The sequence below is a fragment of the Lissotriton helveticus genome, chromosome 5_1 (genome assembly GCF_964261635.1).
Source record: "Lissotriton helveticus chromosome 5_1, aLisHel1.1, whole genome shotgun sequence".
Lineage (NCBI taxonomy): Eukaryota > Metazoa > Chordata > Amphibia > Caudata > Salamandridae > Lissotriton > Lissotriton helveticus.
In genome coordinates, this window is record NC_136065.1 from 864,202,078 (window position 1) to 864,225,108 (window position 23,031).

General features: G+C 43.3%; 1 protein-coding gene across 2 annotated transcripts in view; it reads left to right on the forward strand.

The window, feature by feature from the left end:
* The window catches only part of OGDHL (oxoglutarate dehydrogenase L), a 683,466-nt gene that overhangs the window by 320,217 nt on the left and 340,218 nt on the right, over positions 1-23,031 (forward strand). For both annotated transcript variants that reach the window (XM_078643351.1, XM_078643352.1), the window contains exons 12-14: positions 90-242; positions 10,249-10,351; positions 21,063-21,191. In XM_078643351.1, the coding sequence (XP_078499477.1) occupies positions 90-242; positions 10,249-10,351; positions 21,063-21,191 (385 nt within the window). The remainder of the gene's footprint in view (positions 1-89; positions 243-10,248; positions 10,352-21,062; positions 21,192-23,031) is intronic.

Sequence of the window (23,031 nt, forward strand, 5' to 3'; positions counted from 1 at the left end):
TGGTTCTTATCATGATTTTTCATTCCTTCATTACACTACTGTGTCCCACTCTTCCTTTCGGTTGGGATAATTGAGCATTTCCTTTGCAGGTCTGCTACCGTCGGAGCGGTCACAATGAAATGGATGAACCCATGTTCACCCAGCCACTGATGTACAAGCAGATCCACAAGCAGGTCCCTGTGCTAAAAAAGTATGCGGACAAACTAATCGCGGATGGAACTGTGTCCCTGCAAGAATTTGAGGTATAGACTGCCCCAAAGAAAAACTCTGTGTCTTTTATGTATATGGCCTTTAGTAACTGTTGTGTGACTTTTCTTTTGTAAAAAGTACAAAGTTGTGGGTTAATTGTTCATGAATTAAATTCATGTGATGCGTCATAAGTGAAATTAAGCATCCTTTGGTAGTATGTTGTTACCCTGAGCTCTGTATGACCAAAGAGATATGGGTCATGGCCATGTTGCATTGTAAGGTATCAGTGTTTCAACAGTAAGTCAAGGTGACTATTTCATAAGTAGATAAAAAGTTGTGCTGATCATTTAACAAATAGTTAAAGGATAACAATATGATACTGCATGATTACAAACTATAAATGCTACTGTTTTTTTCTTTGATTTAATATGTTACTTGAAACTAATGACATTTAGGTGTATAAAATCTGTAAGCAAAAAAGTAGAAAACATGAGTTGTTTTTTATTCCTATGTGAACAACTTTCTCATTATACAAGTCATAGTAACTGTGGTGCTTGCAAAATTTTCCTGATGTTTCAACAATGTGGATTTAGAGGAGTCAAGTTAGTCATTTTAAGATTAATTAGTGTTCCAGCTGGTTTTTAGCGCCAGCACGACACTGGAGAACATTTTCACCACTTCACCACACCATGAGATTGCACTGTGTAGGACAGCAGATGCCAGCAAGGAAAATTTAAAGAAAGACAGTAAGGGGAGGACATATGCTGGTATGTACGTGCCATAACCTCGTAAAAAAAAGAGGAAAGGCTCTGAGGTACCACACTGTACACTAAAATAAAATTTAGAAGTATGCAGCAACACTGAGATGGGCTGCGTCAGTCGTTTACATTTTCAATTACGCCACTGTCTCTCTTCTTAGGAAAAACAGAATTGTAGGAAATGAAGGGACAAGATAAAACAAAAGGAATGTGGGACCTGACTTGCAACTGAAAATGAAAACCATTTGGTGGGTTTTCTTTGTGGGAAGGACACTTGCATTTTTGGTGGTGGATTTGCCATGGGAAAAGCCTAGTTTTGTTCCAGAGAAATACTGTATATATTCATGACAACAGTAAATGCTTACCCTTGCAATTTACATCTTTATCATTAGCTTTATTGGTTATGACTTACTTGTAAGTTTTTGTAATCCACAAAGGAATTCTTACTAATGAATGTGCTACATGAGTTGTTGGTCCTAGTGCTATGGGAGATAATTGCTGCATGTGTACTTGCTTTTGAGACATACTCCATGACCCGTATCTTTTATTCTAGCTACATTGTCAGTAGGATTGTTGTTTGTGTGTTTGCTGAACAAGAACCTAAACATTGAACATCTCATTCATATTGTTTAGTCCAGTGCTTCTTGGCTGTGAAAGAAATAGCGTTCCGGCCAAATGTAACTTTCCCCACAAAAAATACTCTTTATTTCTGTTGGTAGAATAGACAGATCTTTATATGAAACCACAGTACATTGCATTTTTGTGTTATAAACAGCCAGTTATTGATCAGGTGTTCAAAATGACGTTGTTATGAGCCCTTTACATGAAATTTCTAGTGGGGTTGTTCCTGATATAGGACTCTAACCCTCTTGTCTCTTTTAAAGCCTAATGCAGACTTTTTAGAACCTTAACTGCCTTGTAGTGGAACTGGAAACTGTGCCTTAGCAGTCAGTAGCTGTTCCAATGAGGAATATATTTTTAAGCTTTGATTATTTTCCATCTTTATCAGTACTAAGACATTTTCTTTTTCTGGCCCACTTCCCTTCACAGCTAACTCGTGTGGTGCTCTGTGTAAGTGTCATACAAAAGGGGGTGGTGATGGACGGAGCATCTGAACCAATCAAACACTCACATCCAGTCAAAAGATCAGGGTTTAATCCATCACCGTTCTTTAGCCCACTCTGCCACCCCAGTTCAGACATGGCTATATGCAAATCAGTCTAACCCTGTGCCTCATGGGAACAGTCCAGCCCGAACTGCCAAGCCATGTCTTCCCTGGACCGGAAACAAGCTTCCGAGGACCGGTTTCTGGCATTACAGCCGTCTTCAGCCCGGCTTGCTTGAATCCAGTGGCAAAGTGAGCAAGGGACTCACGTCTGAGCATACCCTGCCACACTTATGGCGGCCAAAAGCGGTACAAAAGGGGGTGGTGATGGACGGAGCATCTGAACCAATCAAACACTCACACCCAGTCAAAAGATCAGGGTTTAATCCATCACCGTTCTTTAGCCCACTCTGCCACCCCAGTTCAGACATGGCTATATATCACCCCCCCCTTTTGTAACGCTTTGGCTGCCATAAGTGTGGCGGGGTATGCTCAGACGTGAGTCCCTTGCTCACTTTGCCACTGGATTCAAGCAAGCCGGGCTGAAGACGGCTGGAATGCCAAAAACTGGTCCTCGGAAGCTTGTTTCCGGTCCAGGGAAGGCATGGCTTGGCAGTTCGGGCTGGACTGTTCCCATGAGGCACAGGGTCAGACTGATTTGAATATAGCCATGTCTGAACTGGGGTGGCAGAGTGGGCTAAAGAACGGTGATGGATCAAACCCAGATCTTTTGACTGGGTGTGAGTGTTTGATTGGTTCAGATGCTCCGTCCATCACCACCCCCTTTTGCACCGCTTTGGCCGCCATAAGTGTGGCAGGGTATGCTCAGACGTGAGTCTCTTGCTCACTTTGCCACTGGATTTAAGCAAGCCGGGCTGAAGACGGCTGGAATGCCAGAAACCGGTCCTCGGAAACTTGTTTCCGGTCCAGGGAAGGCATGGCTTGGCAGTTCGGGCTGGACTGTTCCCATGAGGCACAGGGTCAGACTGATTTGCATATAGCCATGTCTGAACTGGGGTGGCAGAGTGGGCTAAAGAACGGTGATGGATCAAACCCAGATCTTTTGACTGGGTGTGAGTGTTTGATTAGTTCAGATGCTCCGTCCATCACCACCCACTTTTGTACCGCTTTGTAAGTGTCATGGCTGTAAGCGGAATAAAGGTTGCCTATGATATATTTTTACCCTCTTTTAGAAACCCACTGATTTCCTCCAAAGTTGCAGGAATGAGTCATTCATTCACAGAACATTGACAGACAAATCCAGGCCTGTCTTCAGTTAGACAGTCCTTAGTTCACTAATCAGCAAGCAGTGAGTGGTAGTGCTGCCCTGTGTTGTGCATGGTCATAATTTACAAAACAATATTCTGAAGAACTTTTGGAAGGTGAATGCTTCACTGATTCTTAGACACACACTCAATTGCAGACCCATGCACAGATAGACAAACACGTTCTCACACAAGCATACTGACACATGCACTCACACATCCTATTAGCTAAACAATTTTTTTAATGACAAAATGACCAAAATTATTTTAAGGTTACAGTGCAACCCTCGCTGTAATCATTAGCTTTTTTGTTTTGGATCTATCATCTAAGGCCCCTAAGTGGGCGTCCAATCCAGCTTTTGGACTAATGTCTGCCAATAACATCCATGCTTTCATTCATTCAGTTAAGTCTGGATCACCATTTGACACCTGTCGACCCTCATTTCTCTCTCTGGCAGCTAAAATCACTTATCCTCCTCTAAAAGATCTTTGCAACCTCTCCTCTATGGAAAATGTTCCTGCCTGCCTGTTAAAAACATGCTATTGTCTCGCCTCTGCTCAAAAAACCATGGGCTGATTCTGCCAAATCCAACAAATTACCGCCCTATTTCTTTACTCTTTCAATTTTCAACTCTTTCACTACCTTAAAAGCAACACCATACTGGACCCTTTATAGTACTGAATCCGCTTTACTATGAATATCGAATAACCTCAGGCTGATCCTAGACCAAGGAGGGTCTGCCGCCTTAGTCCTTCTTAATTTGTTGGCAGCATTTGATACTGTGTCACATATTGTACTAATTGCCACCCTTCACCAGATATGTATCTGTCATTTCATCTTAAGATTGATTTGTTTTTTTCTTACAGATCGATTCCAAATTATTTCTCTTCCTCCTTATCAATTAGAATCTCTTCTTATTCGGGGCTGCGGCCCTTATTGCTCCTCTTTTAGCCTCACTCTTTTTGAAGATTAAATCCCTCCCCTTTGCTCTCATCTGTTTTTTCCAATTTGACGTTATGTCCTACTCAGGCGATATTCAGATCGTTATGTCCACATCAGAAAATTGGACGCAGCTTCAGGGAAAGCTTTTTGGAATTGTATGACCGGTGTTGCTGCATGGATCAAGTATAAATCCCTGAAGCTTAACAGAGAGAAAATCGAAGTCTCTATTTTTATTAAAAACCCCTCTTATCCTTGGTCATCCACTTGGTGGGCCCCTGAGCTTGGACCTTCAGCCACTGTTTTTAACCATAATCATGTTTTCATCTTAGATAACAAGTTTGTTTTCTGCTCAAATGAATCGGGACCAGCAACTGTTTTTCCATCCTGACTGTGCTTAGTAAAATCTCCCCATATCTTCCTATATCATTGCTCAAAACCATTGTTTCTAGACAACTTTGACTGGTTCAGAACACTGCAGTCTGTTTAGTTCTTAAGCTCTAGCCCTGTGCGCCTTTAGAGCACACCTACAAGATTCGCTTTATCTTACCACCCAGAAGCTTATTATCTTTATAGCCTTACGTATCCCCATCATGCCCTTCCAATTCTGATCCCATCAGCCTCTGCAAAACATTTTCTCTTTCCTGACAACCAAGTTCTGGAACACCCTCCCATTCAGCATCAAAATGCTTCCTGATCACCTTAAGTTCAGGAAGAATACCATAGCATGGATGTTTTAGATTTTAGAATAACTGAACTCTTCAGCTGTGCTCCCCTTCCTGTAGCGCCAGGAAGCCATATGGGTTATTGTCACCCTCTACAAATTCTGTAATAATAATAATCAGTCCGCATTGGAACAACCGGTGTCCAATACCACCCTCAAAAAAGGTAAGCATAGCTGAAGTTCTTTTTCCTCATCCAGGATTTCCAGGATACAGTCATTATCTACCATTCAACAGCAACCTCTTGTCTTAAACTACAGATGAAGTCCTAAACCACTGTATCAAGAGTGACTTCAGAGACAACGGCTAGGTTTTTCTAAACCTGCATATCATCATTTAGGGTAGCACGATTGTTAGAGTACAGTCATTCCTAACATGTTACCACATTTAAGCTCATGGATATCAGAAAAGAAATTGACAAGACCGAAAAGAAAGGCTACTTTCAAAACCTTTAGGCAGGACCTTCAGAGTGGTGTTGTGACATTTGTATTCAATAAAGCAGCACTTCAATTCCGTTAGGAGGCGGAATCACTAGATTTTGTCAAAATCCTACCTTGCTCACCTTTGACACCTTGGTAGAGAGTATTAAACAATAGATTCCTCCTCTGTCCCCAATTGTCAAATGTCTGCTCCAGGGTTTGAATAGTGAAGCTTAGACAGCTAAGTAACACATGGACATTAAACATTGTAGGGTAGTAGAAACATATTTACATTATAAATAAAATATTGAACATGGGATTTGGCTACATCAAGGGATGAGGTGGACCTATAATCAGTAGCTCTTCTACTCCCAATATCTCCTTGAAAATGTGAGCTTAGTCCCAGCCTGACAGAGCTATGCACTCACACCAAGCCAGCGCACACACATCATTGTCCTACAAAATAAGTGCCCTCCCTGCTCAGAATTTTTTTTAACTGCTTGTCGTGGTCATCAAAGCCATATTCCCACACCAGCAAGTCTGAAGGACCTTTAGAGAGAGCAGGCTTCAACAAACTCAGTGTGGAACCAGCTAAACATACAGCAAAATACAATTGCATCACCTGCAATGCTAGAATCCTCTTCTTTGTGGAGACCACGACTGAATGAGAAAAGAGCTGAACAGTCACCAGTGAAATAGTAAAAGTGAGATGCGGCAGGTGTGATCAGACATGACATAATTCCTTATGGCATAATGTGTAGCTCCAGCGCCCTGGCTGTCATAGTGCTGATGGCCACCAGACAGCATCTTATCGGTTGGAATGTGGTGTCAGTAGGGAATTCCCATTTGAGCCTCATCTTAGAATGAAGGACTGATAAGTTTCATATTTGAGTTGCACCATGGGGAATGTCATAACTGTGGTACTGGTATGTGAGATACTTAAGGCCACTTCTGAGATGAATCGTAGATGGATCAGGTTAAATTCTGAATTCTCTGCAGAGGGATTCCAGCTGTTGCACAAGCGAGACAATCCCAGCTGGTCTTCCTTAGCAGGGAGAAATAGGAGTTTGGAGGAATATGTACTGCAGGGGACTCCTGGAACCCAGATGGAGAAAAGTGGAGAACTTTCCCGAGACGGAAGAAGAAGTAGTCAAATGGCCAACTAAGGACAAATAACTCATGCAACCCCCATGGCCCCAATGATCTATTCCTGGATGTCTAGACCTGACGAGGCATAAGACAGTAAAAAAAGAAGACTTGACTCTGATATAGGTGGATTTGAGAAGGTAACTAATTGATGTTAAGGAAGAGTGAAATTCATATTCAGGTGGCAAATTGAGGGAAAGAAAAGGGATTGTCTGTTACAAAGGAAAGACTCAGTAGTGATCTCGCCGAGGTGGGGGACATCGGGGTTGAACATAAGAACATTTGCAGAAATTGCACAACGTTGATTAATAATCAACTGATTGTTTCAATTCTACCCTTCAGTGTGACACTATTGAAGCCTGGAATAGCTGCCTCAAAGAAGCTTTTCACAGACCCAGCAGACCATAGACGAATCAGTTAACAACACAAGCATACACCTTGTGATCTCTTATCACACCTCTCGCCAGAGGTTCTGGTGACCCTTGTTTCTTCTGTGAATTTTAACACAAGTGCCTTTCTACACCCTCTGGGAGCTGACTAAACTGACTGACTGTTACTGGACCATGTAAAAAAGAAATTCTTCAATCTGGTCAAGATGGTTCGGATGCTAAGTGCAGCTCGGAGTCAGTGGATAGCGTGACTCGATCATGAACATAGCTGTCACTCTACGTCACCACTTTTGGATGCGTTTCACTGGATTCTCAGGAGTTGTCCAGACAACTCTCATGCATATCCCCTTCAATGTGAAGCAGCTATTTGGAGAGAAGACTAGCTTTTCCCTGGAGTGATTCAAGAACAGCAGAGCTACAGCTTGCTCACTGGGAAAAGCCTTTCTGGTGAAGCAATGCCAATAGCCATATAGAAAGTTTTGAGGCTACTCCAGGGCCTACAACCAGAAGTCCTATCGAGCCTGCAAGTAGATGGAGATGTTCAAAGGAGTAGTGCTTGACGCAACCCCTGTAAAGGGTTTTCCTCCTACTTAGACTGTTGCAGATATTTAGGATATGATTCTGATGCTTCTTTCTCAGACTCTAATCCAAGTTTTGTGCTTTCTGGGCCTTATGGCCTCAGGAGTCCTGTTGTTGACACATGCTAGATGGCAGATGAGGACCCTTCACTGGTGCTGAAGGAGACATTAACTGCAGCATATGGGGAACCTTTCAGCCCAGGCGTAGATTTTTGACTCTGTTCTACCAGATCTGCACTGATAAATGCTCCTCTCCAGTCTGTTGGTGAATCATCCCTTCATTCTTGAGTCTAGAGACAACACTAGTTACTGACACCTCCTTATTGGACTGGGGTCTTTATCTTTGTAATATTACGGTGCTGAGTCTTTGGTCATATTGGAGGAGCCCCTGCACATAAATGTGTTGGTTCTGTGGCCAGTCCATCATTTAATGAAGGCCAGCATTCCTTTTCATTCATGTAGTGCCATTGAAGTTGTATTGGACTGCACCACCAGATCGACTACATTAACTGGCGGGGTGGTTTAGGGTCATGGATCCTGTGTGGTGTGCCCTACAACTGGGCATTTTCCTGACAGCAACATCTTATCCAGATTCTCGAGTCTTGAGAATTCATGTTCACCTTCTCCTTTCTTTGGAAGAGTGCAACTGGAAGCTTAATTCTTGGGTGACCAAAATTATCTTTTCCACATTGGGGTGTCCATGCTTAGCTCTCTTTATCACGGTGCAGAACTGTAAGTGTCTTCACTTTTGTGCCATACACTTCCTTTGGAATGGTTTCCTGGGGATACTTTCAGGCTTTTCTATCCATCTGGCCTGCTTTCCCCATTCAAAATGATTCCACTTTCATTTATGAGGATCTCTGGAATTAGTTTGCCCAGTGGTGCAAGTCGGAAGGTCTAAAACCTTTTCAGTCATGTTGGTATCTTCCTATAGATTTCTCACTGCCTTCAATCCTCTCATCTGAGTTAGTGCCGTGATTAATAAGATTTCTAAGTGTGCAAATAGTTCATATCATATGCTGTCGCTGTCTTTGATCTTCCTTAGTTCCTCTTAGCATGTTTCAGTGAGGCACAGAAAAAGTACCAGATACTAACACCAGTACATCAGTTGTCACTTTATATTCACTGATATCGTAACATCCGGTGTGGGCGGAGTGACAGCTGTAGCGGACACTAACATGTGATAACTTTGAGTGGGCCGATGCAGTTTGATTTCATTCATTTGAAGGGGGAGGTTATTGTTGTTTATATGACTGTTTCATTTCTTGTTGTGATCTGTAGACACAATGGAAAGAGTGCTTTTGGACTAATGTGAAATAAGGGCGCTTAAATGAATGGAGTTTCTCGCTTGTAATGATGTAAAATCATCTGTATCACTTTATGTGAGAAAAAAAGACATTAAAAACAAATATGTATAGATACTTACAATGTTTTCTTTGTAGTGAGGGGAAACAAAGGTTTTGAACACCATGGGAGGTTGCTCTAAATTGGTATAGGACAACGCTTGTGAAGCAGTAACGATGTTGGGGGTTAATGAAGAATCAGTACTGTGGATTTAAGCTGAGGGAGAGGGTGTTAGAATATCTATGCTGAGGTAAGAAAGGTAGGAGCAATCAGATATGGAAGTAGAAGATTTTTGTTTGGGAGTTCATCATTAACAAGTTGAGTACCATCAACAGTGTTAAACAGTCTGATGTGTTAGTTTGAAGGCGAGGCATGAAGGAGAAGAAAGAAAAATCTGTTTGAGTTTCATAGGCGTATAGATTGAATAAGAGGCTGGAAGGGAATGCAGAAGGAGGGATCTCACAAGTGTGACCTGTGGTAACTGGTTGGAGTTATTATGTAAGGAGCACCAGGAGAGTGACAAGAAGTGGTTAAATGTTTAAGAGGGGAACAAACTGTCTGCCTTTTATGTGACTGGTAGGTTGACTTGAGTTGGGAGAATGGTGGGATGGTCAACTTTGTTGAACGCAGCGGAGAGATCAAGTATAATATGAATAGAACAGAGATGGTTGTGGTTAGCAGGCATAAAAAAGTATTAGTGACAGTGTATAGTAGAAATTGTGTAAACCAGAATGGAGTGCATTTAGTAAGTTAGGGGAGGAGTGGGAGTGCTTGGGGTGATTGACTTTCAAGGCTTTTGGAAAATTGGGAGGCTTGAATTGTAGGAAGTAATAAGATAAAGAGGATCAGCGCTCTGATTTTTTTAATAGGGTGAAAGTACTGCATACTTGAGGCATTTTCGAAGAGGAGTGAACAGCTGTATTGAGAAGACATACAACAGAGGATGCAAGGAGCTGTATAGGTAGTGGATGGGGTGCCGTGTAGGAAGATAGGCCTTTAGGAGGCTGCAGAGTGTTTTCCAGACAGTTCAGATCTTAGATAAAAAATTGGAATACAAGTTTTTGGCTTTGAGTTTGCTTTGGGTCTTGCAGGTGGGAGCAGAGAAATGAATTGATGGTGAGGGTTGGCTTCCGGGGTTGTGATTAGGGGAAGGTGACTACATGAAGGTAATACGCTGCTTTCATTGAGTTAGGAACTGACTTTGCTTGCGTATAGAAGGCCAGTGTGATTAAGGGCTGTGGGAGGGAGGTAAAGAGGGAGGGGGAAGATGGGTAGAGGGTGGGAGAGAGGGTGAGAGGGAGGGTGGGTGAGAGAGAGAGAGACACACTTTGATGTTTTCATAGAAAAGGTTTACCTTATATGATATTTCTAACCCCAGCTTATTGCCCTACAGGAAGAAATTGCAAAATACGATAAAATATGTGAAGAAGCGTATACAAACTCTAAAGATAAGAAGATTCTGAATATTAAGCACTGGCTGGATTCACCTTGGCCAGGTAAAACACGCTTTGTAGTTCACTGGCTTGAAGTATACGTATAAGGGATCTAGTTATCATGTTGTCTTGTTACCTTTGCTCTCTCAGCCCAGATGCGATAGCTTCCTTACTATTTAGATAAAAATTCAATTTCCATTTTGAGAAAGCCGACGACAATTACATTGCCTTCTTGACTGATTCAATGACCATCTTAGGATTAAATCAGCTGGTCAAATTTCTCACTCACCTGGCAAGATATACATTGGATGACATTTTTTCCAACAATCCATGCCTTCAGGTACTTTACTCTCTAACACTTTTGTGGTCTGATCATAAAGCTGTAATGTTTACGATTAATCAACCTCGGTCTTCTCCCAGGAGTGGCAGGAACCCCCACGGTACCAAGGGCAGGGCCTGGCAGAAAGTCAGTCCATCTGCCCTACATTCTGCCCTGTCACATCCCTTGTTTGAAATTAAGGTCAGTACTGTGACAGATCTTGACTCAACCATACAGAACTACTCTGCCTGGCTAGGAAGGACAATTGACATCTTCGCACCAGAAAAAGGTTTTATTAATCGCAGGAACACTCCTTCGAAACCTTGGTTCTCTTAGAGCTTGAGAGCCCAGAAACAATTGTACAGAAGGAAGGAGCAAATCTGGAGAGAGGAAAAAATCGAAATATTTCTCCAGCAAGATAACTACAGTCTAATAATTTGAGAAAATAACTTTTTAATACTGTGAAAAGTTTGGCAAAAATGCCTATCCCTAACAGTAACAGCTGCAGCTCAGAGTTTTGTAATATCTTAGCCAATTTATTTCAGTCAAAAGTAAAAGAAGTTTATGACTCATTTTTAACTAATAATCAAACATCTGCCACTGTCCCGACAGTCAAGAGAGGGCATCCCACAACTGCTGTTTTTTTAATGAATTCTCTTTGCTTAGTATAGAGCAGGTCTCTAATCTAATCAGAAGCACTAAATCCGGATCTCAATTAGACCCTTGTCCTCCAAAAATGCTCATCTTGTTGCAGAAATGCTAAGCGTTCAACTGACTGCGATTTTTAACAAAATAATTAACACTCGTTACTTCCCTCTCAAATGGAAGAAGGCTTCTATTCTACCTTTAATTTAAAAAAAATTGTTTTGATCCACAAGAGCTTAGTAGTTATAGGCCCATCTCTAGGTTACCTTTTCCAGCTAAACTACTGGAGAAAGCTTTATACACAGAACTTATGTTATTCATTGGCCCTCACGGCTTGCGGGACTCCACTCTATGGATTCAGAAATGCATATAGTACGGAGACAGCGTTGGTAGCCGCTTCGGAGGAGACGAGGTCCATCCTAAATGGAGGCGGAAAGGCTGCATTGATACTATTAGATCTCTTGGCTGCCTTTGATACAGTCAATAATACCATTCTGATTGACCGGCTACCTGAGTCAGGAATAAGCGGCCTTGCCCTTATCTTGATAGAATGCTTAGTGCAACACGTTGCATTAGGAGATTTAATTTCTGATCAGTTTTGCTTGCCATGTGAGATGCCTCAAGGCTCCTCATTGAGCCCTACTCTTTTCATTCTTTGTCACTCCACTGGCCTAGCCTTATCAAATCTTTTGGGTTCTCTTTGATGTCATATGCCAATGATAACCAAATAGTGGTTCAGCAATCCTGAAGATTATGCCTCAAGAGTCAACGCCTGTATGTCTTAAATAGGCAGCTGGATAAAGTTAAATTGTCTAAAGCTTAACTCAGGGAAAACTGTGGTCCTTCTCCTGGGCAAAGATACTTCAATTTGGTCACCAAGCAAGGAGCCTCAGTAAATGGGGGCATTTCCCTCACCAGTCCAAAAATTAAAGAACCTGGGGATTGTCTTCGACAATAAACTTAACTAGAAAGATCAGGTTAATGCTCTTGCATCATCAGTATTCTTCATTTTACGAATAATTAGGACATTTGCCCCTTCATACCCTCAGACCTTCGGAAAATGGTGGTTACCGCTCTTGCCAAACTGAACTATGGGAACTTAATGGGCATTCAGAAAAGATCCCTTCAAAAATTACAGAATGCATCGGCTAGACTTTTGTTGGGAATCTCAAAATATCAGTCTGTGTCTCAGAACCTGATTAAGCTACACTGGCTTCCAGTGGCAAAGAAGATAGAATTTAAGGCTCTGTGCATAGCTTTCAAGGCACTGCATAACATCGGCCCTGGCTATCTACAGGACGTATTTATTTGGGGTATGTTCCATCCAGAAAACGTAAATCCTCGGAAGCCAAGTGTTTAGTGCTCCCAAGGACCAAACAAGCTTCTTTGTGGAGGGTGTGGGAGGACAGACGTTTCCTGTTGAGGATGACAAAGCTGTGGAACTCTCTCCCCATGGATTCACGAATCTAAAGAACTGCTCAGACCTCCTGTCCTTCAGGAATTCTTTTTAAGACCTGCATTTTAATCATTAGAGAAGCATCGTTTTATGGTTCCATCCTGGGCATTCAAGCGCTATATAAAATTTAAATTGAATCAAATCAAATTCACTTCTGTGCCAATATCAATATTTCATATATGCATTGTTTGTACTGATTCATTTCTTTCAATTCATGTTAACTTTTACACTTTATCCTAGCCCTGATGATTCAAATCTCTCTGCAGTAATTGCACTCTTCTCCAGTTGCCTGTGTATTACCTTTAAGTCTACATTTTTCCCAATAGATTTCTGAAAACCTGAAAAATAAGAGGTTTACTGGTACAGTTATGAACTTTTGTTATTAGTACAGAAAGAAGAAACATACGTTTTTGTAAAGCACCACTAGTGATTTGTCTTTGTTTACCCTAATATTAATGCCTACCATCAAATACAGACAGTAGCACCAAATATGATTCTCAGCTACATTGGGCATTCATTCTAACCCTTTCTATGCATTGCAACCCGTATTTTTTTAATGAGAAAAATAGGGATGAAGTACACACAAACATGGTTCTGATTATGGTTACTTGCATAGATATTTCTCACCAGATTTCAAAGAATGTGAAAGTGAAAATTTAAATTAATATAAACAGAAAGACATGGAGTACATTATCACTGATTTTGGAAAAATTCAAACATCCTTACTCCCATTTTTCTATTGACAAAACTATAATGTAAAGCTTGCCGAAATAGCATTGACATATTCTCCTGTATATACATTATATGCCCTTATCACCCCAAAAAGTAGCAATACTGCTGGATATTTTTAACCACAGAGTCCTCATTTGTTGAATTCCCAGAGATGCCAGACTGGATCTGGAACTTTTTCAGCAATTGCATGGTAACTGGCACGGTGTCCAGAAGTGATTGCCCGGGGATGTACATAGTACCACCCCTGCACAGTGATGTCATGTCCTTTTTTTCTGTTCCCTGTGACGCAGACCCAGTCCTTTGCGCTCAGAAGTTTTGGTGGTGTCTTGCCCATCCCAAAATGTTCTTTTTTTAAATAGTGTGCTAGGAAAATGTTTCCCCTGAAGACTGCAGGCTTCAAACCATGCAGAGACTACATGAAGCTGATTAGAGATCCAGGCAGTCAAAACCCACATGACCAGGGGACACTTAAAAACTATTCATGCTGCTTGATTCCCAAAAGACAGTGTCACTGGCATGAACCACATAGGGAGAGGATTTAGAACTTTATCAATGTCTATAATTAGTCTATGTAGACTCCCACAGGAACGTGTGTTTTTTTTTTTTGTTTTTTTTTTGGAACCACACGTTCCTGTGGGAGTCTACATTGATCCGCACCTTGTGCGAGGCTGAAGTCTTCTGTGGACATGAGATGCAGTCCACTTGTATCCTGCTCAGTAACACAAAACAACCGAAAGTAGTTACACGGGGACATAGAACAGAATAACAAACTTGATCTGAAAGTTGAATGATAGACCACAAGTTTCTTTTTTGGATTTGCGACATCATCTTCCTGTCATTGTGGTGGACAGCCATAGAGACTCCCATATTCTAATTATAGACATTGATAAACTTCTAAATCATCTCCCTATGTGGTTCATGCCGGTGACACTGTCTTTTGGGAATCAAGCTGCATGAATAGTTTTTAAGTGTCCCCTGGTCATGTGGGTTTTGACTGCCTGGAAGAGGTCCTGAGGAAGGTGGCCGTGGGCCGCCGAAACGCGCGTCGACCATAGTGCGGCGTCTCACACTCAGTTTTGAGACTCGTAGTTGGCAGGGTTTTCCCTGTTGATTAATACCCAGATTCCTTTATTAGACGTTGTGGATGTGTATTTATTTTTTATTTTTATTTTTTATTTAATGAAGTTTTGTATAGCGCTAGCTGGACCCAGAGGTATCAGAGCGCTTCACAGCAAATATAGATAAAACAACAACAAGCAGGAAATAGAGTCTGTGCAACAATAACGAGCGGAATAAGGGATGGTGATCTGGCGAGAATCAATTGTTCTGGGTGTATGTAATGAGAGTATGAATGTGTTTGTTGTGATTGGTTGTGTGCTATCAGGGGCATATATATTAGTATAATTTGTTCTTTTCACATATAGTTATTGTCACGTTATCTTCTCCTTTTGTATGAACCAAGAAATTATTTTTGGAAATGTTAATATTGTGATTACGTGTTTCTCATAAATTCTTATTTAAATGAACATATATAAACTTGAAAGCAATGCTAAAAACAAAAAATTCAAATTTTTTATATATTTTTTGAACAAAATAAATAGTCTGTTGTGTGTCTGTCACCTCTAACATAAATCATGTGATGCATACGTGTAATGAAAAATTGTGGCCATTGAGGGAACTTCTTCTTCTGTTGTGCTTTATTTCTTCCCCTCTGTTCCCTGGCCCTATTCATAATTTTGAGGGGGTCCCATCATTACTGCTTTGTAACAGTGCCAGTTTACCATCCTGCCTTTGGGCCCGCTCGGTCCTGCAGAATGTCCTGGTGTAAGTCCAGTCCTTAAACCCTCCACGTTTTGGGAGGTTCTATTGCTTTTGTATCTATTCAAAAGGTGAGGAATCTGCAGTTAGAAGAATTCATCAGAAGAACAAATTACTTAACTTTGGAAATGCTTTTTCAGGTGGATACTTTATCAATTTGCAGATTCCTCACCACACTGAGCAGTTTGCTTTTAGGGTGTTTAGGTCCCAAGTTAGACTTTGAACACTGCCATGCTTACAATCTGTCATGGTCGAACCAAGTTGGAGAGTGTGGAAGAGCTTCAAAGAAAACTGATATCAATGCACATGGGTTGTATGTTAGTATAGCTCGCTTCTATCACTTCCGGAGATAGTGCATGGCCACCATGAAGTCATTGGCACCGCCTACCGGAGCGCTGCAGCAATTGCTGAAAAAGTTGCCAATCTTGTCTCGTGCCTGGAGGAATTCAAAGGTGAGAAATTTGCAGCTAGATAGAATATTCACCAAAAAGAGCATTACCAAAGGTATGTAACTTGTTCATCTACACCTGTGGAATTGGTCTAATGTATGGGTGCAGACTTGCTACTTTTTGTTATTAACAAACATTTCCAGTAGTATAGCTGTAACGTGGTCCCAGGCATGGTATCGGGAATACTACTGGCAAAATCTGTTAGAGACATCTAGCCACAGATTCCTTACCATTGAATTTCCCAGCCGTCAGGACTGGATCCGAAAGTTTTTTCTTTTAGTAATACCCCTGTTCGCTAGTAGGTAGCATTGGTCAGCTCTACATGAAGTCGTCGGCATTGTCTGTGCAGGAAGTGATGTCCGCATTACCTATATAGGCGCCACCTCGGTATGTTGACATCAGTTCTTTTCTTTCCGTGCCAGTCAAGCACTGATCCATGAAGAGAACTACCCCCTGCCACTTTTTGCCCCGTGTGGGAGGGCAGGACGGATATACAGACGCGGAGGCTGAATATATTGACGAACAGGGGTTTCTTTATTTTCAGTTGACACAGATTTAGGTTTCACTACAGGGTCAGCAGTCTTTTCCTCTACTGGGGTCTTCTCGCCTCCTGAGGGGTTGGGTGAAGATGCCAGGTTGGTCCTCCCTCTTCGGTTGGGAGACGGTGTTGTCGGGGAGTTGATGTGTCCGTGGTGTAGGTTTCACCAGGAGGCTCACCAAGAGGAGAGAAAAATGGAGCCTGTCAGGTTTCTGGGCCAAGAGTATATAACCGTCACCTACACCCGGTAGTGCTCAGACGTATTGAAAGGATGGTGACTGAGGATAAAGATAAGGCAGTAGTATAAAGGGCATGAAGCCAAAAAGAAAGAAATCCAGGGAACTGTGTGAGGTCTAAAGAAATATTGGTGCGGCTAATCACAGCGTGGAGTAGCAGTGCAGTTAATCACGGGCTTCAACTACACACTTACATTGGATTCTCCCGATTATCATTCTCCCCCCCCCCCCTCCACCCTCAAAAGGTCTCTATTCCTCCCACCTCCCTCAACAGTACCCCAGGTGCGGTGTCACTTACCGGCCCTGCCGCAACTCTCCGGAGTCGCGGCTCGCTCTCCAGCCTCCTCCGGGGGATACCACCACTCCTCTGTCCAGTGGTCTTCGGTCTCCCCCGCTTCCTCGCTGTTCGGAATGCTGTCTTTACTCCCGGCGTTCTGCTCCGACTCCCGGCTCCAAAACTCAGCGTCCTACTCCACGCGTTATTCCTCTTCCGTTCTCGGCTCCGCCTTCCCGCTGGTCCAAGACGCTTCTTCCTGGGTTGCGTCTGTTTTTACTGGTGCCTCGCTTATTCTTCCGGGTTCAGCTCCTCCCTCTGTTTCCGGACTCCGCTGCGGAGAAACAGAAGAGGTGGGTGTCTTTTTCCGTTCGCCCGGCTGGGGTCTGTTTTGCCTCCGTCCTGTACATGCGGGGAATTCTGGGCGGTGTAGTTCGGGGATATGTTGTCTCCCGAGGGGCCCCCTCTCACAACCCGATTATTCAACTTTCTGTTGGCCCCTTTTTTGGTGTGTAGGAAGTCATGTCCTTAGGAAGACTTCAGAGTTCAAACTGTGTGACGCCTGTTACTGCGCCATGTCTGTGACGGACCTGCATTTGGTTTACCTGTAATGTCTGGAGCGCAACCACGGCTCGAAGTCGTGCTCCGACTGCCGAGCCATGGCGCCAAAGGATTTGAGGCAGTAGCCCCTAAAGCTGCTCGCAGCCCGGCAGGCGATGCCACGCCTGACTCCTGGGACGTTACAGTCCTGGTCGAGAGGAAGGTCCTTGTACCGCTTCAGGAGTCCCAAGTCCTCTTCGTCCCATTTGAAATCGTTAGGACGTCCAGGTAGGAGGCACAAAAAGCACAAAAAGTTGAAGTGTGATTTGACTACTCCCTGTCCGTCAGCAGAAACGACAGTGGAACATCGAAGTTCAAGGCCCCATTCTTTGGAACCTGCACCTGGGCGGACTCCACACCTCTCCTCTTTTCTGGGAGCTGCAGCAACCCCAGTCAAATGAAACAATTTTATGAGGTCATGCGCCTCATTTTTGAGCTGTCCAACCCCTCCAGTGCACTTTCGGGCTCCGCGCGGGCTGAGAAGGGGCCCCATTGGGTTCCGCGACAGCTGCTCCGGCCCAGCTGTAATGCCCCCTCCATGGATCCAAGGATAAATAAGTACCTGCGCCAGTTGTGCCATTACGACCTTCCCTGGCACCAAGTTCGACGCCAATGCTCCCCAACTAGATCTTACGGTAATTACAGATGCGTCACTTCTGCAATAGGGTGGCCATCTGGGAGAGTTGGAGATCAGAAGACCCTGGTCTCCGGTGGAATCTAGACCCCACTCAAACATGCTAGAGCTCTGAGCTTGAAAGCCTTACTACCATCCATTAAGGGAAGGCTAGTTCAAGTGTTCAAAGACAACACCACCGCCATGTGATACTGCAACAAACAGGGTGGACTGGGGTAAAACACCCTATGTCAAGAGGCTCTGCATCTCTGGATATGGCTGGAACAGGAGGGCATTTCCCTGTTCATTCAAAACCTGGCAGATTCCCTCAATCCTAGGGCAGACAAACTCAGCCGTCAATGCCTAGCAGATCACGAGTGGCGTCTCCATCCGAAGGTGGCTCAGAGTCTCTTTCAGCAGTGGGGAGAGCCTTGAGTAGATCTGTTTGCCTCTGCTGAGCACGCGCATGTCAGCAGTTTTAAGCGCTGGAGTTTCGAAGGCGGCTTCACTCGGATTTGCTTTTCATCTAGAGTGAAGCTCATGCCTAATGAATGCCTTTCTGCCCATACCACTCCTGGCCAGAGGTCTCAAGAAGATCAAGAATGACTAGGCCCAAGTCATCCTTGTTGCTCCTGATTGGGCTCGGAGAGTTTCATATCCCGAGCTTCTGAAAATGAGCATCGATCCTCCAATCAGGCTGCCCATTTGAGAGGATCTTCTGTTGTAGCAGCAGGAAAGGGTCCTCCACCTGAACCTGTCAATTCTGTGCCTTCTTGCAGGGAGATTGAGCAGCAGCAGTTGATGGCATTTGATCTTCATCCCGAAGTTTGTAATGTTATTTTGGCAGCCAGGGATCCCTCCACGAAGACAATATACACCTGCAGATGGAACATATTTGTACAGAGAAGTCTATTGACCCACTTTCTGCTTCCCTTTCTGATGGTTTTTGCTTTTTATTTTGACTATTGTCCAACAGTGCTCTACTTTGGGCACCCTAAAGGGGTATCTGTCTGCAATGTCTGCTTTCCTGAGGTTGCCTGACCAACCCTGTTTATTTAAGTCACCCATTGTACATAGATTCCTGAAAGGCCTTGTACATATGTTTCTACTTCCCCCCTTCATTATGCCTCAGTGGGACCTTAATTTAGTTCTCACCTGCCCCATGTGTGCTCCTTTCCAACCTGTGCATAATTGTCCCCTCCGGCTGCTCACGATCAAAACAGCCTTTTTGGTGGGAATTACTTCTGCCAGAAGGGTCAGTGAGCTGCAGGCTTTATGATCCAAGCCTCCCTTCTTGATAATATTCCCTGCCAAGTTGCTGCTTCTCATCAGGGCCTCTTTTCTTCTGAAAGTAGTAACACATTCCATGTGGGACAATCTGTCCCCCTGCCCATGTTCTACACTCCTCCTTCATCCCTCTAAAGAAGAGGAGCAACTCCACCATTTGGACCCAAAAAGAGCATTGTCATTTTACCTGGACCGCACAAAAGAGTTGCAGGTGGATGACCAACTCTTCGTAGGGTACATTGGAGCAAAGATGTGTCGGGCGGTGCAGAAGAGGACCATCTCACAGTGGGTAATCCTCTGCACCATGATTTGCTACGCTCTGACAAAGAATTAACCTCTTAAAGGCTTAACCTCTTAAAGGCTTAAGGGCTCATTCCACCAGAGTTATGGCTGCCACCACGGAATTGCAATGTGGAGTCCCAGTCCTGGACATCTATCAGGCAAGAATTAGGGCATCCCTGCACATGTTTATCAAGCATTCCTACCTAGACAGTTAAGTCTGGAGGGATGACCATTTTAGCCGGTCAGTCCTTCAGGATTTTCTAGTGTAAACTACCCCGCAGGCCCTCCTGGTATTGCTTGGGTATCTATTCAAAAGTAAGGAATCTGCAGCTAGATGTCTGTCAAATGAACAAATTACTTACCTTTGGTATCGCCTTATCTGGTAGAGACATGATCTAGCTGCAATTTCCTTAGCGACCCACCCATCCTCCCTGCACTGCAGACAGGTTTCTAGGGTCAGGACTTATCTCTTTCAGGGCCCTAGTTTTCAAACACACCAATGTCAGTACACTTCATGGCTCCACGCTCCTGGAGTGGAAAGTCAAGAAAAAGTAACTGATGTAAGCGCACCAAGTTGCCACTTAAATAGGTGACGTGGACGTCACTTGCAGGCTAGACGACGCTACGCGAAGCCAACCGACGCCACCTACGGGCGTGCAGGGGTATTCCTTACAGAAAAGTCTTCCAGATCCAGTCTGATGCCTGGGAAATTCAAAGGTAAGAAATCTGCGGCTAGATCATGTCTCTACCAGATAGGGGCTTACCGAAGGTAAGTGACTTGTTCGCCATGTCACAATTTCTAAGGACTTTTATTTCCCCTTTGTGAATTTCCACATGGTCTAGATTTGAACTTCGCACAGTGGAAATGGAGCCTCCTCTTCAAGCGCAATTGGTTTAATTTTTTCCTCTGAAGGGAAAACCTACCTTCGCGGAAAGCCAATATCCTACACTCCCCCACCAACCCCTAGAAGTACGACTGATTAGTTCCCCTTCTCGTCTTTGAAGGGGAGTTAGTCCGGCCTTTTTCTGTGCTAAATCACTGACCATTTCCTAGTTCGAAAGAAGTAATAGACAGAATTGGAAATGCCCACAAATGTACATGTTTTGAGGTGTTCCCAAGCATCCAAGACAAACCACACATTAAAATGCCCAGTTTCCACCCCTTAAGTTTTATTTATTACAGTGGATTTCTCCACACCCGTGACAAAGATCTACAGTTATAAATGCATTTAGGGCCACCAGGAATTCCTCTGTCATTTCCTGACAGGCTAAACAAATGATATTTTTGACTGTAAACTACTGATGTCGATGAATATCTCTTTGTGGATAGTCCCCATAGTTGGGACAGGCATGGATGCATGTGTGAGGCACATTCTCTTTGACTTTCTCTCCCACAACTTCACCGTTAACTAGTAGAGCTAAACATGTGCAGCAGTAATGAAGATCTACCCAGATGGATAATTATATAGATCATCGGAAATTACTATCACTCAATTATCACTTATGTAACACTGTTTTATTACAGGTTTTTTTACATTGGAAGGAGAGCCTAAGTGTATGACCTGTCCTTCAACTGGCATCCCCTTGGAAATGTTGGATCATATTGGCAACGTTGCTAGCTCCGTTCCTGTGTCGGATTTCAAGATTCATGGAGGTCAGCTGAGTATTTTGATTCTTCTTTTAATATCCCCATAATATGTTTGTTTTTTTAGTTTCCTTGGACACTCCTTTGTCCCTCCATGGTCAGAATTTCTTATATGTCCTCAGCCTACCTTTCTTCTGCTTGTCAAATGTTGTCTCTGTTAAGAGGGGAAATCAGAGTTCAATGCCACAGCAACTTGGAAGTCTGAGCACATGTGGTCCTGGTCTCTGCTTTAGCTCAGTGCATTTCTGCATCCTTACTAGCCTTTTATTTCTACCCATTAAGATTCAGTAGAAAATGTCAGCTCATATTATTTAAGTTTTTACCCCATGTTTTGCCACACTAGCCAGAAGAATAGAGGCCCATCTGTTGTTCTAGACCTCCAGCTCCATCTGCAAACTTTTGCCCAAGGAAGGCTTGTGATAATAACCGTGGTGCTGATCTAAGCACCTCTTTAACAGTAAAGATGCTTTTGTATCATTAACCTCAAAAATGCCTGGGCTCACATCCTCATCTGGAAACCTCTCAAATCCGTGAATGTTTTTTTTGACTATGTTAGCTCCTTTTACCTAAGTGATGGTTGGGGGTCACAGCTCAAGTTCCCAGGCTTTTTTATTTTAATCCCCCTTTTCCTGTTCTGTTCCTTGTTGGTACAGTTAGTGAATGAAGAGAGAAGGAAGTTGGTTGGAGCTTCAACCGATCCCACAACAAGCATCAGGAGCTTAGGCTGTTTAGGGGGAAAACAGTGGCTGCAAAAAACCCTAGTTCCCCCTCCCATTTCTTCCATCAGATTGTCAGGTTCTGTGATAGGGTTTGCTGGGGGGATGGTAAGGTTTATATGATTTTGCAGTGTTTTTCTACTCTCCTGGGTTTTTTCATCAAAGAAGCAGAGGATTAGGTGCTTTGAAGTGTCCAAGTCAATATTTTGGGGAAGCTCGCTTCATGTTCACAGAGAGACGTCGAACCCTGTGCATAACATTTATCCCATTACTCTGGAGTTGGGGGGAACGAACACCATTCTGACGTGTTAACTCTTTCTATGTGAACGCATTTAACAAGTTGGCAGCCGTGTATGTGCACTGCTTTTTCAAAAAGCAAAGGAAATGTATTAATAAAATGAGGTCTCTGACGGATAGCTTCAGCTGTCTGTAGACAAGACCTGAAAGGGGCATAAAACGGAAAGAAAAAGTATTGGCAAAATAAAGTATTGGCCCACCAACTATGGCACTGAGGTGCACTTCCTTTTAGGTGGATGACCACGTATGATAAGAGCAAAAAGGCTACCACTTAGTGCAAGAGAGTGAATGGCTGAAGTTGTTGTTTGCTTTTGGGGGTAGAAGCAGAATGTGAATGACAGTTGACCAGACTAATGGAGAAAAGCTCTACATATTAACTTATGTATTAATTTTTTTTAAGTACATGAGGGTAACAATTCAGCTGCCTTTAAGCCACACTTTAAAGATTAGAATGAATGAATGGGCGAATAACATTGAATTGGCCATTCCAAACCACCTTAGACAAAGTCGTTTGTGCCCTTTTGTGGCGAAGGATGTTGATGTGGGGGCACACCTCATAAGCTTGTCACTGTAATCAGCGAGCAGTTTGAAAAGAATTGAGCATCAATGAGATGCTAGCCATAAGATAGATTTGGGTGTACAGGAGGGGTGTGACCTAGTGACATCTGTGTCCTTACCCACTGCTCTTTCATTTATACTTGCCTGACCTGCTTCAGGGGCGGCTCCTCCACTAAGGCGGAGGAGCGTCGCCTCACTACTTTCTTGCAGTGCGAGAAGCAGATACATAAAATGGTCAAACTTCCATTTTATGTTTCTGCTTCTCACACTGCAAGAAA